Genomic DNA, 16,803 nt, shown 5'->3' with positions numbered 1-16,803 from the left:
AGATGTGATGTTAGGATGGTACAAATAGTGTGAGGTGATAAGTCATATATTCTGTAGGGATAGAAGTGAAGATTTCTATTGGAAGGGTGTAAAATAAAGCCGGCACCTGGGATTAAACCCTTTGTGGGTTGCATTTCTTACCACAAAAAATCACCCCCTCTACCCCTTCACAGGATAAATTATATCGTCTCACACCTGCACTGGCTTATGGCAGTTTCATTATTTGTAATTTACAATAACATTCACATCACCTCTGAATCTCACCAAAGTACTGTTTTCAGTACAGTGATAGCACATGTTCTTGGTCAAGAACTCTGCTATTGACAGCCATTGGCCAATTAGCACGTTAGTTCAGTGATGTGCTCGTACTTTGAAAATCCAGACACACGAACATGTAGGAATTTAACACACCACCCATACTTGCAGTTATCCGTGTTATACTCCAAACACTACACAAGAGGAGCACTGGTATAGGAATACTGATGTACTATACTGTACTATGCTGGCAAAGTGCCCTAGTGTGGGTGCAGCTACAGCGGCAAAGGTTCACGTTGTTCCAGTGTAGTGAAAACATAAAGAAATTGTTGGTATATAGATATACCATCAGAGGTATACTGTCAAACCCTTCCAATGGAGACAAAGCTTATTTCATTTGTGAAACTGATATAAGCTATCCTAACAAAAGGACTTATTGCCAGTAGAGCTGAATTTACACTGGGACTTTTTCTGGCATAGCTGTCAGCTGGGGGTGTGATTTTTTTCATACTCCTAATCAGCATAGCAAAACTTACAAGTGTAGACCAATCTAATACTCATCCTCAGCCTCACAGCCTGTCAAACAATTGTCCTTGGCCTGGTTTACATCTAAAACTTAGGTCAACCTAGCTACATCGCTCAGGGTTGCAAAAAATTCTATGCCATGTGCAAAGTAGTTAGGTTGACCATATCCCTTACTGTAGAAGCAGATAGGTCAACAGACCTAGCTACCACCTCTCAGAGAGGTGGATTACCAACCTCAATGGAAAAATCCTTACCATTGTTGTAAGAAGCATCTACACTACAGAACTACAGCGACACAGCTGCAGCACTTAAAACTTCTTTTTTCTTATCTTCTTTAGTTTGGATTTGACTTGGATTTCCATACATGTAAAAGGACAATTAGTGCAGCTGACTGTGTCATCGGATCTTCCTATCTGCAATCTAATTGACAATATAATGGCAATGGCATATAAGTGACAAAACATTTACAATCTGCCTTGTTTCCTTTCAGATATCTCAGACACCCTTATTGATGGATTTTTTAACAACAATACTTGTCAGAAACCTTTTGTTACATTCAGATGTTACAGAAGGTGTTGAAATACCAAACAAAATAAAACCCCACTTTTTCATATATATTTTATAAACCAGACAAATAATTTATGAGATGGAATTGTAAATGTCCTTAGAGTTTTAAAAATGTATTACTTAATTTTTGCTTCTTTCAGAATCCACCTGCACTGTGTTGTAAGAGTTTTATCAGTTTGTTTTCTAGCAAAAGCCAAAGAAGTTATTTTCCCACCCAACCCTTATCTCCTCTCTTGCATGAGCACGATAGAAAATTGCAGTAGATAGCAGCATATGATTTAATATACTCTACAAATCACTTATGATACACGTTTTATACTCCTGTTTCTATAAGCCCTTTCAGTTCTGAGTCCTAATTTGTGTAATGTTCTGTTTTCCTTTAGGTCAATGGGAAGGACCTCTCCAAGGCCACTCACGAAGAGGCAGTGGAAGCTTTTCGGAATGCCAAGGAACCAATTGTAGTTCAGGTTTTACGGAGAGCACCCATTAATAAAACACATGGTAGCTCACAGGATGTTCAGCTTATGGATGCTAGCACTCAGACCGACATCACCTTTGAGCACATTATGGCTCTCGCCAAGCTTAGGCCATCTACACCTCCAGTACCAGATATCTGTCCCTTTCTGCTTTCAGACAGGTATGGTTTACCTTTCTCTATCACTTTTCCAGCCAACCTCATATACTATCTATATAATAAGATTCCAGGATTGTCACTCTTTGTGTGTGTGTCACTCTGAAGACGAGAATGTCTGTACAGACAGTGTGATGCAATGGTAACAGCTACAGGCATGATTGAAAGCTCTCTTATTTTAGAATATCACCAAGTTCAATCATCACTGGGATTTGCGGTCTGTCACCATCCAGTTTTTAAGTTCTCATCCATATTCAGCTCTTTTTACACACATGACTTTATGAATTACATCTGTGTGACAGCACTCATTGGTAACTTATAATATTAAGTATTCATTTTCAAGAAAGTAAATGTTAACAAATGACTAAGTGTAGTGTTTTCTGTCTAGAAAACATCTCGGGAATACTGTCATCTCATTACTGTATAGCTGTCACTGCTAGCCACAGTCCCACACTTGTTTCACTGCATCACCTCCTGAACTTCATTCATGGATTAGAGCTGCAATAAGGAATTCTGGCTCTGATCACTTCATCGTCATACTATTTCTTCATCAAAAGCTTATGCCAACAGTGGGCCCCGTACAGGTAGATAGTTACTATAGCCAAAGCTGCCAAAAGGCTTGTTAAGACCCAGAGAGAGCTGGCTTGTTGGCATTGTGTACATTTCTCCCTTACACAAAAGGAGAATCAAGGAAACTAATTACATTAAGGTGCAGTTATCTAAAGCAAAACGTGACTGAATATATAAAGAGATTAAACATAAAATCCCGCCTCTTGAATGACAAACCGTGTGTAATGAGTTATTGATTGATTCATATTTCCTCTGAAATTGTACAGAATTTAAATGTCAGTGTAGCGTATTTATGCAAAAATAGTGATCCATCCTTTTGGACCTCAGCTCATGAATTATCCCACCTGTCTGTCAACGCTTCCCCTCCAGTTCATCCACTAGCTACAGGCAAAACCACAATCATACTAGAGATTTCCCATTGAACTCCCAATGATCCATGGATCTTTGCACAGGAGTGGTGTTGCAGACTGTATACCGCATTTCACCTTGTCACAGATACAGAGTCACAACGTTCTGGGCAGGTTGGATCGTCAGCAGATCCTACCAGGGTAACTTGTGATCAGGGTTCAGGTAATAGCAGTCTTTGTATCTGAGGCAACACATACGTTCATTTTATTTTGGGAAGACCCCTTTCTTTTTGTCCAAAACCTATCCAAGGTTCCTATGTGCTGACATTTTCAAGAGTATAATTTCTCAAACACACCTTGCCAGCCTTTTGAGTCCATGTTCAAGAAGGCTGTAGAGTACAAGTTACTCCTTTAAGGTCTGGAATAATTTGTGATCATTATGAAATCGGCTTCATTTAAGAGATTTAATGTGGTAGAAATGTGATTAGTACAATGTTGTGCTAAGAAAGGCCCCTTCATGTTGCTCCAGTATCTGAAGTGTATATTTGGATGCATGTAGAGATGGCATGCGTATCTGGAGTTAAGCACATTTAAGAGTATGGAAAAATCCCAAAGCTTATCAGCTAAGCAGTTTGGCTCAAAACAGACCCTGCTTCATTCACTCTTCAAAATAACCATGTGTGGATCTGACAGTAGAATTTTGCCTTTAGTGCCATACTTGGCAAAATGAAATTAACTGGTCTCTGTGCGTTTGAAAAGAGAAAAGCCCCGGCTTTTGCCTGGTTGTATTCCTTTCAGACTGTCAGATCACTCAGAATAGCATTCCAAAGATGAGAAAACTACAGAGAAGTTTTTTTATCGTTTTTTATTTGAAAAACTATTGTCTCATCTATTCCTGTTGTACTGCTTTGTCCCACTTAGCTGCCATTCTCTTCACCCAGTGGAGCATGAATTTTATGAAGGTAATGAGTATCTTTCCAGCCTTCCTGCTGATGCAGATAGAACAGAGGACTTTGAGTATGAGGTAAGATCATTGGCATGCTACAGCATTTCTTTTTACAACTACAGGTACTGTATTTACAGAGCTGATATCAAAGTCCTGTGAGAAGAACAAAAGCAGGAATGCTCTTTTTTTAAAAAAAATTAATTACTGGAGCAAATTCTCTCCCTCAGTCAGACTTGTACAGTGTCATGGACTGTTGCATGGGTATAAATGGAAGCAGATTTTTGCCACGTATGTGTGAGTTTAGAAGGGCTTATTTTACACATACCATATTGTGTGACGGAAACTGCTCTGCTTTTTGCAGTTTTGACACTTTGAAGAAAGTCTTTCAGAAATTAAAAAACTAACTAGAAGTGTCATTACTTTTTCTTCTCATTTTCAGAACTAATTGGCAATTTTTCTACCACCTTAAGGATCGAGAGCAAGTATACACAGTGCATGGTGTTTTTTATTATTAGACCATGTTTATCCTTTGCTCAGCTATACACTGTACAGTATTTTAAATAACAAGTATATAAATTATTAAGTAGCTTTCATGAAAGTAGGGAAAATATTCTTTCTTCCTAATATTTGCTCTCTCTTAATAGTACATAAAGAAACCTTTTAAAGGTTTCTGATAACGGCTTGACATTTGGAAATAAAATGGATTGGGAAAGCTTTGGTAAATAGGCACATTGTTCACTTTTATATTCTTCTTTTTTATGTTCTTTTCTGCTTACAACCTGGGGAAACTGAAGTTCTTTCCCCAGGAACATGGAAAATCAAATAAATCTACTTGGTGAAGCTAACACAGAACAAACAAACTTGTATTTGAACTCTTCAAAAAATCATTGTTAGGGATTAGTGAAATCATTATTTCTTCCCAATTGGACTTTGGTTGATATCTAATAGCGGAAAAGTCTTGGGGCTTATGTTCTATTTCGATTCCACATGGCTAATATAATTTTAGCTTCTTTACTGAGTGTGTGTGTTTATTTGTAGCAGATCTGGCTTATGTCTGTCAGAGAGACTATTTATCTGATAAATTTGTTAGTCTCTAAGGTGCCACAAGTACTCCTTTTCTTTTATCTGATAATATTTTTTTTAAATGGCAAAATAGACAGCCAGAAAGAGAATAAATTTTAAAAATCTTACCTAGTTAAAATGGGAAAAACAACTTTTTTATTATCAGAATATTAGTGAAACATTAAAAATGCAGACAGATTTTACATTTATATAGAGTCTAGTACAGTGGAATCATGTCCTTTTTATGACCATTATTAATCCCTAATAATAGCCAGCATAAGTATTATGACAGTGGTAAATGCTCAGGCAGGTTCTCAGTAGCCTGTAATCTCTACTAATCACATCATCATAGTCATTAATTTACTGTCAGCTGTGATTCAATTGCCCAAGGCAAACCCATTGAATGACTGAAATAAAGAATGTTTCACATGAAATTTAAATAGGAAAGGAGCTGTCTGGCTTCCATTGAGGAGAATAATTTGTTCGGGAAACAAGAGAGGAGGGAATGACTACATCTTGCATCCTGTAACAAAAAAGACTCCAAACACAATTTCTGTAACTCAGGAAAGAACAAAAGCCAGCCCCTGTGTTTAAGTTTCTATGTTAAATTCCAGTTCTGGTGATGTGACATTACAAGGACCCATTGGCAATGGTGAGCGTAAGAGGTACATGCATCTCCAGAAACATATGCACTCCTTTTTGGATGTACAGTCTCGCACCTAAGTGTGCAGAAAAGTATTTGCACACGCAAATCTGTTAATTTTAAGTGCAAGAGAGTCCTGCATTTTAGGGGTTAGAAAATGTAGGAATAAAGTGAGAATTGCTAAATCTCAAACTGAATTAGCTCTTGCCATAGAAATTAAAATAAATAATTTTTTTTAGCTATATAAATAGAAAGAAAGTAAGGAAGGATGAGGTTGGACCACTGTGAGGTGTACATGGGAAGATTAAAGACAAAAATAGTCTAGCTGTGGTCCCAAAACTAAATGAATACTTTGATTTGATTTTCAAAAGTATATAGAACATGACTATGAAGGTGTAATGGTTGTTGGAAATAAGTGTATAGAAATGAAAATTATCACACCTGAGCTGGAGTGAAAACTTAAAGAGATTAATGCACTCAAATCAGGAGGACCAAATAATTTCCACAATACTGAAAGAACTGGCACATGAGATTGCTAGTCCAGTAGCAATGATTTTTAATAAATCTAGCTGTCTATTTGGAGGGGTAATACCATATAGCTGGTGCATAATTAATACCATACCTATATTTGAGAAGGGAGGGTGGGGAAAGTGATCTGGGCAATTACAGACCTACTAATCTGACCTCGGTAGCATGCAAGGCTTTAAAACAAACTATGGATGAAAGAATAATTGAATTCATGAACGTAAATGGGGGATATAATGCAACATGAGTTTACCAAAGGTAGATCACACCAGAATAACCTGATTTCCTTCTTTGAGAAAATAACTAATTTTTAGATACGGGAAATGCAGTAGATCTAATGTACTTGGACTTCAGTAAAGCGTTTGACATAGTACAACATAGGATTTTTTTAGTTAAATGAGGGAAGATGGGAATTAGCACAAGATTTGTAAGATAGATAAGGAACTAGTTAAATGGGACAAAGTGATGGGTTGTGCTTAAGGGTGGCCTATCAGACTAGCGGGTGTTTACTAGTGAAGTTCCTCAGGGACTGGTCTTGGGACCAGTCTTATTCAATATTCTTATTAATAACCTTGGCACGAAAGTAGGAGTGTGCTAATGAAATTTGCTGAGGATACAATGTTGGGAAATATTGTCAATACTGAAGAAGATCAGAATATTTTACAAGAAGATCTGGATGACCTTGAAGACTAGAGTGGAAGAAATGAGTTGAAATTCAGTAGTACAAAAGTGCAAGGCCATGCACTTAAGATCTAATAATAACAGTTTCTGCTACAAGTTGGAAGCCTCATATTAGAATTGAGATCAGGGTGTGTAGTCAAGGATGATTATGGACCACCAATATGATGTGGCTGTGAAAAAGGCAAATGTGATCCTAGGATGTATCAGGTGAGGCATTTTCAGTAGTGATAGAGATGCATTAATGCTATTGTACAAGGCATTGATAAGATCTCATTTGGAATACTGCATACAGTTCTGTTCACTCATGTTCAAGAAGGATGAATTCAAACTGGAAGAGGTGCAGGGAAGAGCTACTAGGATAATCAGGGGAATAAAGTGACTTTTTTATGAAAGAAGACTGATAGGTCTTGGCTTGTTCAGTCTAGCAAAAAGAAGGCTGTGAGGGCAAGTTAAGGGGTAAATACCAGGGAGGGTGAAGAGTTAGGTAAGCTAAAGAACAATATTGGAACAAGAACAAATGGGCATAAACTGGCCGTGAACAAATTCAGGCTGGAAATTAGAAGAAGGATTCTAACCATAAGAGGGGTAAGGCTTTGGAACGGCCTCCCAATAGGAGTTGTGGGGGCAACCCACATTATTAGTTTTAAGAGAGAGCTGGGCAAATTTAGGAGTGTGATCGTCTGATGGGGTTGCTTGTGAGGGTAGGGCTCAGCAGCTCTGGGCTTACTTCTGGTTTATGATTTATATTCCTAAAAGCTCTCACTTTAGGGCTTCAGCCAATCATGTGCAGGGGTCAGGAACAGACTCCTCCCTCTCCCAGTGTATTCTATGGAGTCTTTTGGTCTCCTTCCTCTTAAGTATCGGGATGGTCATGGCTGAAGATGGGACACTGGACGGAATAGGCCAGGGCTCTGAGGTGGCACAGTGCATTCTCTCTCTCGTGCTTGTTGGTTCTTGCTCACATGCTCAGGGTCAGGAAGGAGTTTCCCCCCAAGTCAGACTGGCAATGACCTGGGGGTTTTTTGCATTTCTGTGAGGAGTGTTGGTGCAGGTCAGTTGTCCGGAGTATCTGGATATATCTCACTTAACTAGTTTCCTGCCATTGTAGGCACCTTGAGCACTGATGCATCTCGATCCCTCCTACTCTCGCCCTGTGGCATGTAATAGTCTAATCTCCTGTGGGCTGTAATACTTTGGCCTCATTTCAGTTGTTGGGGTTAGTGTGCGGGAGTTGGGTTGTGTTGGCTGCATGTGACATACAGCAGGTCAGACTACATAATATGGTGGTCCTTTCTGGTGTGAAACTCAGTTACTTTATTTTTATGCACTAATGGTTCAGTCCAAACCTCCTGAAGTCAATACAGGTCTTCCCATTGATATCAGTGGCTTTGGATCAAGCCTTAATGCCTCTTTGCAAGCACAGCTATACATGTGGTCCAAACTGAGAAGAGGTAGGAGAATTAAAGACAACTGACAATCTGTGTGACGTCCTGACCACATTGAAATCAATGGCAAAACTCTCAACTCTCAAACTCTCAGCAGCAAAAGGATCTCACCCTGTAGCCTCAATATGTCTTACTGTCTCTAAACATTTCAGCAGGCCTACTTAATATCCAGTATTCAAGGGTACCCCCACAGTAAGTATGCCATCACTGATGAGAGAAATATGAGTGTCAGCCTTAAAGCTGAATAGTCTTTTTATTTGTTGGGTATTGTCACAAGCTTAACATGACTTTAATTTTTGAGTTAATTTCCTTTGGTGGTACTTTTCCATACCAACATATAATATATAATATATTCCTTCTCTTTCAAAGGCTACTGAGTAAGGGCCTGACTCTGAACAGACCTATGTTTCCGAAGTTTACACACGGGTGCATTCTCATTATAGTCAATGAGACTACTGATGTGAGTAAAGTTACTCACATGCTTAAGTATTTGCAGGTTTCAGCCCTAAATGTGTATTTATGGACTTGCTAATATGTTGACTCCAAAATGATTTAGGAACTTTCTGAAAGGCCTGGTATTGGTCCAACAGATCAAAACAGGTCTATCCGTCTTGTGAATGCATATTTAGAGACTTTTCAACACATGGATTATTTAACCAATAGACTAAACTGATCTGTCTATCTTGTAAATACATATTTAGGGGCTTTTTAACATGAGGATTACTGAGCTGATAGCTTGTAACAGCTCCCGTCAGAGCTGTGATAGCCTGCAAATACCCCTCGTAAACATTATAGTCAGTCATGTCAATATAATCATGGCTCCTGCATGCTAAAAATCCTAATTCAGTTTTCATTCAAATGGTCTCCATGCATGCACAATGACTGTATTTTATAAATAAAATAACTTAGTTTGATTCCCCCACCTTCTGTATCTATACAAAGAAACTAACCCATGTTATGGACCCATGGCCTACAAAATCGATGCTGTTTCTGAGTTAGAGGTTTGTAACATAACCTCATCAATTTAGCATGGAGCTTCTAATTACAATTATTAAATCAAATTTTAGATTTAATTTTCTTAAAGACAGAATGAGAGAGAAGGGGAGAAGTCAGGAAGTCAGGCCTTGGCTGAGACCTCATAAGACCAAGTTTCAGCTTCATTCAACTATAATGATAGTGATATGAATGAACAGAAGCGCTGTAATACTTTAGTTACATATCATAAGATTGTGCTGTTTTTTTTTATTTTCCTACTGAATTCAGATTTTCCCCTGAACCTTCTAAAAGTTGGAATAAATCAAAAAGATTCCTTAGCAATTAAAAGACAGATATCAAATTCAGCAGCCACCAGAAGTAATGTAAAAAAAAAAGTTTCAAGAAATACATTGCTCCTTAACTGGAGCCCTAATAAAGACATATATGTTATAAACTAGAACAGCTAAAGTTATGAGCAAGGCTGTAGTTTTCCATTTTAATTATATCTGATTGGTGGTGGATTGAGGTAAATATACTGTAGGCTTTTAGTGGAGAAGAGAATGTTTCTCACCACGTGGCTTACAGTTGTCAACTTTATGCAGCTACTAGTCAGTTTTATAAAAGGGGGTAGTACTAACTGATAGACAGGTCAGAAGGAGCTTGGAAAAGCTGGGCTTTACAGCATTATATGCATTTGCTGAGCTGCTTCTTCATAATACCCTAAAAATTAATGCTGAAAACTGGAAGCACTGCTTACTATATTCAAATATTTTAGTGAGACACTTTTTCAAGTATAAAGTATAATTTTTCATTTTAAATAACCTACCTACAATATTAGGTAGGATACTAAGAGTAAAGAAGTACTTGTGGCACCTTAGAGACTAACCAATTTATTTGAGCATAAGCTTTCGTGAGCTACAGCTCACTTCATCGGATACATACTGTGGAAAGTACAGAAGATCTTTTTATACGCACAAACCATGAAAAAATGGGTGTTTACCACTACAAAACCCATTTTTTCATGGTTTGTGTGTATAAAAAGATCTTCTGTACTTTCCACAGTATGCATCCGATGAAGTGAGCTGTAGCTCACGAAAGCTTATGCTCAAATAAATTGGTTAGTCTCTAAGGTGCCACAAGTACTCCTTTTCTTTTTGCGAATACGGACTAACACGGCTGTTACTCTGATACTAAGAGAGAGAGAGAGAAAGAGAGTGTGTGTGTGCGTGTGTGTGTGTGTGTGTGTGTGTGATGTCAATTCCACTAGAGTCCTTCTAGTTTTACCAACATCTTTTTCCAGCTGCAAGCACAATCTTTTCATATAAATATATAGGAAAAAGTGGATTGCACTTTAAAGTTATTTATGAAAAACCTTCTCAAATACTCTTGTGTCTGATCATTGACACACTTGAGATTATTTTAGTTGTATATCTAAAAATATTTCACTGCTTAGAGTTTTTATAAAGATGTTCAAGATTTCTTCCCTGTAATTCAAGAGAAGTCTTGAGCTGCTATAACTGTAATACCCTTCCTGTGATCCTTCTGACAGTCAGTGCAGACTATAAAAAAGAATGACAGTTAAAAATGAAACAGTGGGATAGCCTTAGGTTTTACTGTAATTATTTGAATAGCACACTATAATAATTAATGTGAAATTTTAGCACACATTTGGCCTACTAGAGCACAAGGAAATGCATTTTATAGGAATTTTTATATAAAGTCCCTGAGGTTTAAACAGTCATGATTTACACAAAGACACATGTAATATCTGTCTAAATATAGTTAGCACTACGTGCAAATAAGCAGCGTAGTGGTAATAACAGAATATTGCTTTACTTTTAATATACCACCTTTCATTTCAGAATTGCAGACTTGCTTTTCAAATATTAATTAACTAATCCTAACACCTCTCTAGTGAGATACATAAATATTATTATAACCATTTTACAAGTGGGGGAACTAAGCGTAGACATATTACGTGACTCACCCAAGGTAGTACAGCCAGTCAGTAACAAAGGTGGGAATAGAACCCAGGAGTCCTGAGTAATAACACTCTTACTTTAGCCACTAAATCACACTTCCCTCTTTTCATTTGATATGGAGATCACTGGATCATTTAGGATGAAGTAAGATGTCAGGTCAGTTGCTGTTCTGCTTGTTTGTTCCTAATTTTTATATATATTTAGGATCACTCCATACAAAATGCTGAAATTCAAAGCAGATAAAATTGCTGTAATCTGTAGCTGTCACTGGTAATGAATATCCCAATTTACAGACTTGAATTTTGCTTCTAACTAGTAAACATCACTGGAGAAGAGGACACAAAACTGACATGGGCAAATTTATCAAAGTTATTACCATTCATTGTGTTTTAGAACAAGAGGAAAATATATGAAGTCAGTGATATTCATTTTGTTTCATGATTTCATAAAACAAACAAAAGGTTACTCCTCATTTCACCTGAAAGATAATAAAAAAATTCCCTCGTTGTCAGGGCTTAAGATTTCCAAAGAAAATGAAGAAAAGTGAGCTTAGTTTTTCAGCAATTTATTTTTTGGGCAACATTACAATACATGGTGTCTATTTTTCATTCTAAGAATGAAGAGCAAGGTACTGGCAGTGTTTACCTATTTGTAGAATTCTGTGGATTGTAAATCTTCCATTTTGATGAAGATTTATCTTTAGGCAATTTTTATACCATTATGCTACACTCTCATGTATTCTTTATATGCCCCATATTTTACAGTAAACTATGATAGAAATATTTAAGAGTTTTTAAATGTTTCATTGGTACTATTGGTTCATACACTTCCACCTTAAAAGCCAGGCTGTCTTAGTATCATGTATCCAACTATACAGACCTAAGAAGGAAGAAAATTGTAACTACCACTTTTTCTTTAAAAATGTCTTAAAATAGTGTTAGTATAATAGTAGTAATAATAATGTAGTCATAATATACAATAGTAATGTAGTAATAATAATTAAGGCTGCATGTCTGTGACAGAGGTCGCAGAACTCACGGATACCATTACTTTCTACAACCTCTGTGACTTCTGCAGCAGCCAGAGTGGCTGACCCCGAGGCCAGCCACACTGGTTGCTGCTGGAGCGGCCCCGCAGCAAACCACTGGGGCAAACCCATAGCCAGTCACACCATCCGATATGCTGGATATGCTCCAGGGCCAGCTGCATGGGCTGCTACTCGGGCGGCCCCAGACAGTTGGCCGCAGGGACCGCCTGAGCAGCGGCTGGCCCCAGGGACCGCCTGAGCAGCAGTCCCGGGGGTGGCAGGAGTAACTGCTGCTTGGCAGCCCCCGGCAGCTGGCCCCGGGGACTACCCAAGCAGCGGCCAGTGCAGCTGGCCCCGGGGATGGCCAGAGCAGCAGCCCTGGGGACAAGCTACACCAGCTGCTGCTTGGTGGCCTCCAGGGACTGCCCAAGCACCGGCCTCATGGGTGGCCCAAGCAGCGGTTGGTGGGGCTGCCCTTGGGGCCTTCCCAAAACAGTGGCACCCCAGGGTCCCCCAGCTAAGATTTAGTCAGGGATATTTATAGTGAAGGTCATGGACAGGTCATGGGCTGTGAATTTTTGTTTATTGCTTGTGACCAGGACTTTTCCTAAAAATACCCATGACTGACTCGTATCCTTAGTAATAATGTCACAGTTCTACGATCTAATATCTTGGGAATTGCTGCATCCTGCTTGGAAGTTGGGAATCTCACCTTTCCAGCCCTGAAAGGTCAGAAAATATTGGACCTTAACTTAGGACTGAATATTTTACACACAGCCTTGGGTAACAATGAATGGGAGAGAAATCTGGAAGGAAACAGCATTTCTCTGTGGAAAGTTTCTTTCTTTCTTTCTTTCTTTCTTTCTTTCTTTCTTTCTTTCTTTCTTTCTTTCTTTCACAGTGTATCTCATGAAAGCTTCTTAGAGGTTCCTGTAGGTGAGACAGTCCATGGTGTGTGACAAATGCAATTTATCACACTGCTTTGAAATTCATCAATATATGTCTTTGAGAGTATAGAGTGGTCACATGTATGGAGTATGAACAGCTGAAACTCAACATGGCTATTGTCTGCTTAAATGTCACATTGGTGCGGGGGGGATGGAAAACAACCTAACATGATTTAAAAATTACTTTGGATCATTTTGTATGCCTGTTTTTATGATCAAATGTTTTAGGTTAATTTATGCTTATATATTGTACTATATAAAGCAGACGGGCATATATGTGAGCTGGTATTGCTGCTGGACCCTTAACCTATGCACTTTCTGACTTTTTCTGATTTAAATGTGCAAGCTTAACATTGTCTTTTCACACTATTTTCCTTTTAACAGACAGATTGCAGTTCAGGCAAGTGTATTAATTTCTCACAGCTGTCTAGAATTGAAATATTGTCTTCGGCAACTTGATTTTAATTAATCCAAAATAGCTTTCATAAAGTTTTAGGTCAAGAATGTACAAACATGTGGAATATTATCTGTTTTAAGCGTTTGAAATCATAGCTGCCTGTTCTGTTGGCTAGATAAATGTTCTTCACAGCAGATGTTAGCACATCTGTTGTATCTCCTGTATTGTGATTGGGTGGATGGATGTTTAGAATGTGATGATGAGGCAAATAAATCTTCTAACTCATTTCAATCCTAAAGCAGGCAGTCAGCAGTGATAATGTTGTATATACAGCCAAGTGCTGGGCAGTAATTTTGAAATACAAGCAAAAATGAGGTATGAATTTACTCAAGATAAGTGAATAGGTTGTAAAAAGTGAAGGCTAATTATGCCAAGTTGATCCTCAGTTAATTTGAATTTGAGATGTGACAATCATATAAACCTTAGGATTTTGTGTGACTAAGCACATCAGCTAGAAAAGGACATATGCTGCAGTTTAAAGAGAACTGTAAGTTGTAGTAGGGGGCTTTTTAGTAGACATAAGGAGAGTTGGGAATCCAGGTTCGGGAGCAGCTGATGCCTAGAAGGTTGTGCCTTGGAAGGAAAAGAAGTTACCCACAAGAATGACCTAAGATCTTTGACATTGAGAAAATTCTTCATTTTTTAATTCTCTTACCCTCTCTCCTTTAGTTACTCCCCCTCACACAGTTCTCCTTCATATTATTTTAATGGACCTGGCTCTGTGCCCTGAAGTTTGTCAGACTTGAATGCTGTCACACCACCAAAGTATGGGGTGAATTCCAAAAGTTGGGGTCCTCACCTGAGAAGGCCTTACCATTAGTCTTAGAGCCCATGACTTTGGGAAAGGACAGCAAGAAACATGTCAGCCAACCTCAGCTGCAACGGGGTATAAAGTGGGAGGTGGAGGCTCTCACAGGGCCCAGTTCATTCAAGGCTTTAATATGCAACACACTGAACTGCAGATAGAAATGAAAAAGAAGTCAATGCAAAGATTTTGAACAGTCATATGCTCATGGTGTCCCACCCCATTCAGTAGGAGCAGATGTATTCTAATCTGCACTAACTAAAGATTCCATGTTGCACTGAAATAACCATGCTTGAACCAAAGAGTGAATTACAGTTACTTAGCCTGGAGGTAACTAAGACTGTAAATAGGCCATTATAAAGGCTGTATCAGAGAGGAGAAATGGCAGCCTCTGTGCCAGCTGCAGATGATGATGAGAGCTACAGGTCATAGAGAATACAGGAGTAGGGCTGGTTGAAAATTTTGTGTTGAAACCTGTTTTCAGTGGCAAATTGGGTTTTTGACAAACTGGAATTGTGTGCTGAAAGTGTCTGCTTTCCTCAAAAAAAAAAAAAGTCATTTTCTTTTGTCAGAGAACCCCAAATCCAAAAAGTTTTGGCCTATAGCCAAAAATGGTTCAGATTTAGGCCAGACATTTTTAGGGGGTTTGTAGCTTTCAGCTGAACATTTTCAGTTTTAGGCCAAAATGTTTTGATTTTCAGTTGCTCAAAACTAAAGTGATTTCAGTTTTTGTGGTTTTGTTTTTGATGACAAAATTTTCACTGCAAATACATCTGAAAATTAATTTTGTTTTCGTTTTTTGTCAAAATTTGTCAAATTTCTGACAAGGTCAATCCAAGAATAGTGATGACTCCAGTAGGACTTTGAGGCTCTAAGTCAATCTAACTAAAAGACATATAATAAATTTTACAATAAGTGCCGCCATGACCCCAACACATTCCCCTAATCTCATGCTTCCTACTACTAAGTAGCATTGCTTCTATCTTGTCAAGATTGATCAACACCAGTTGGAATTCATTCAGGCCCTTATTTCAACAAGGCACTGGCAAAGAGGGGAAACTGTAGAATCTGGGCTGGCTGAAAAGGAGACCCACAGCTAAGTGTCGTCAGCATACTGATGACACCTCAGCCCCAAACTCCTCTCCCTGTCTCCCTTGCAGCCTCACATAGGCATTGAACAGGAGTGATGACCAAGGCTGGACCCGTCAAGGATGCTGCATAGGCACAATTGTCCAGCCCTACCCTGTTGATCTCTCTGAGAAGAAGGCACAAACTCATTGAGGGAAACCTCTGTCAATCTCAGGCCATCCACAAGTAGATCAAAATTGTTCTAATAAGATCAGCATGGATGGTTTTCCATGAGGTGAGGGTCAGAAACAAGGAAAATCACCTGAGGAAAAAGAAGAATTAGAAAGATAAATGAGTCTGAGGGGAAATAGAGAGACTGAAACAGATACAGAAATAGAGATTTAGTGAAGAGGGTAAAATGAGATAAGTTGAGGCTGAGAATAAAGGTAAAGTAGATTTATTTAAAATAACAAATATAAGTTGAGGACATGTTATTTTTTAGTTTGTATAATTGTCCAGAAAAATCAGTGCAAAGTATTTGCTTTTTGTTAGAGTCTAAGGTGCTGTACGTTTACTGTATCCCACACGATGAGCTTATTGAGGTTGTCTTCTGACAAGCATCTGGAAATTCACTGTTACTTATAATGGCTAGTAGAGGGGAAACTGGAGTTCAGGTGGATGTTTGTAACTAACTGGAGGATGTGCTGACAGCTGTGGAGCCTTTTGCAGCTGGGAAGTCTATAATCCTTAAATAATTTTTCTTCTCTTTGACTTGCTTATAAGACACGCTCCCTTTAAAGTCTACCATGAGTCCTTTAAGTTCGAGGCTTAAATATGCTTTAAAAGCAAGTCAGCAAGGCCAGATCCACCGTGTGAATGCCCACTGGCTTTAAAATGTTGTGCACCCAAGTCCCATACTTTTACCCCTTTTGTCCTACTCTGGCACATTTAAATTTGCCCATTGGAAATGATTCAGTGGTCAAAGGGTTGCAGTGCTCTTACCAAGCAGGAAAATTTTCTCTTCCCAGAACCAGCTCTCCTTGTCCAGCTCTGTGGCTCCACACCTACCCACTCGCCCTCCCCAAGCCACTTGCCCATCAACTGTTACTCACCTCTCACCCACTGCCCTAGCCAGCCAACATGTTGCTCCTCCACTCTATGCAGCTGACAGATAGATTCATAGATTCCAAGGCCAGAGGGGACCACTGTGATCATCGACTCAGACCTTCTGTATAGCATCTGCCATAGAACAGGTGCACCTCCTCCCAGTTAGTGGAGAGCCGATTATAAATGCAGCTGCTGAGGAGTGTTACTTCATGTTCAGCAGCTGCAGTTGGAGCTCCTC

The 16,803-nt window shown here is 38.8% G+C and overlaps 1 protein-coding gene across 3 annotated transcripts in view; it reads left to right on the top strand.

The window, feature by feature from the left end:
• Positions 1–16,803, top strand: part of PDZRN4 (PDZ domain containing ring finger 4) — a 386,181-nt gene that overhangs the window by 327,309 nt on the left and 42,069 nt on the right. For all 3 annotated transcript variants that reach the window (XM_073328040.2, XM_073328042.2, XM_073328041.2), the window contains 2 exons: positions 1,731–1,984; positions 3,817–3,919. In XM_073328040.2, the coding sequence (XP_073184141.1) occupies positions 1,731–1,984; positions 3,817–3,919 (357 nt within the window). The remainder of the gene's footprint in view (positions 1–1,730; positions 1,985–3,816; positions 3,920–16,803) is intronic.

The sequence above is a fragment of the Lepidochelys kempii genome, chromosome 1 (genome assembly GCF_965140285.1).
Source record: "Lepidochelys kempii isolate rLepKem1 chromosome 1, rLepKem1.hap1, whole genome shotgun sequence".
NCBI classification, from domain to species: domain Eukaryota; kingdom Metazoa; phylum Chordata; order Testudines; family Cheloniidae; genus Lepidochelys; species Lepidochelys kempii.
The sequence above is the reverse complement of the archived record's forward strand: the minus strand, read 5'-3'. Positions and strand labels throughout refer to the sequence as shown.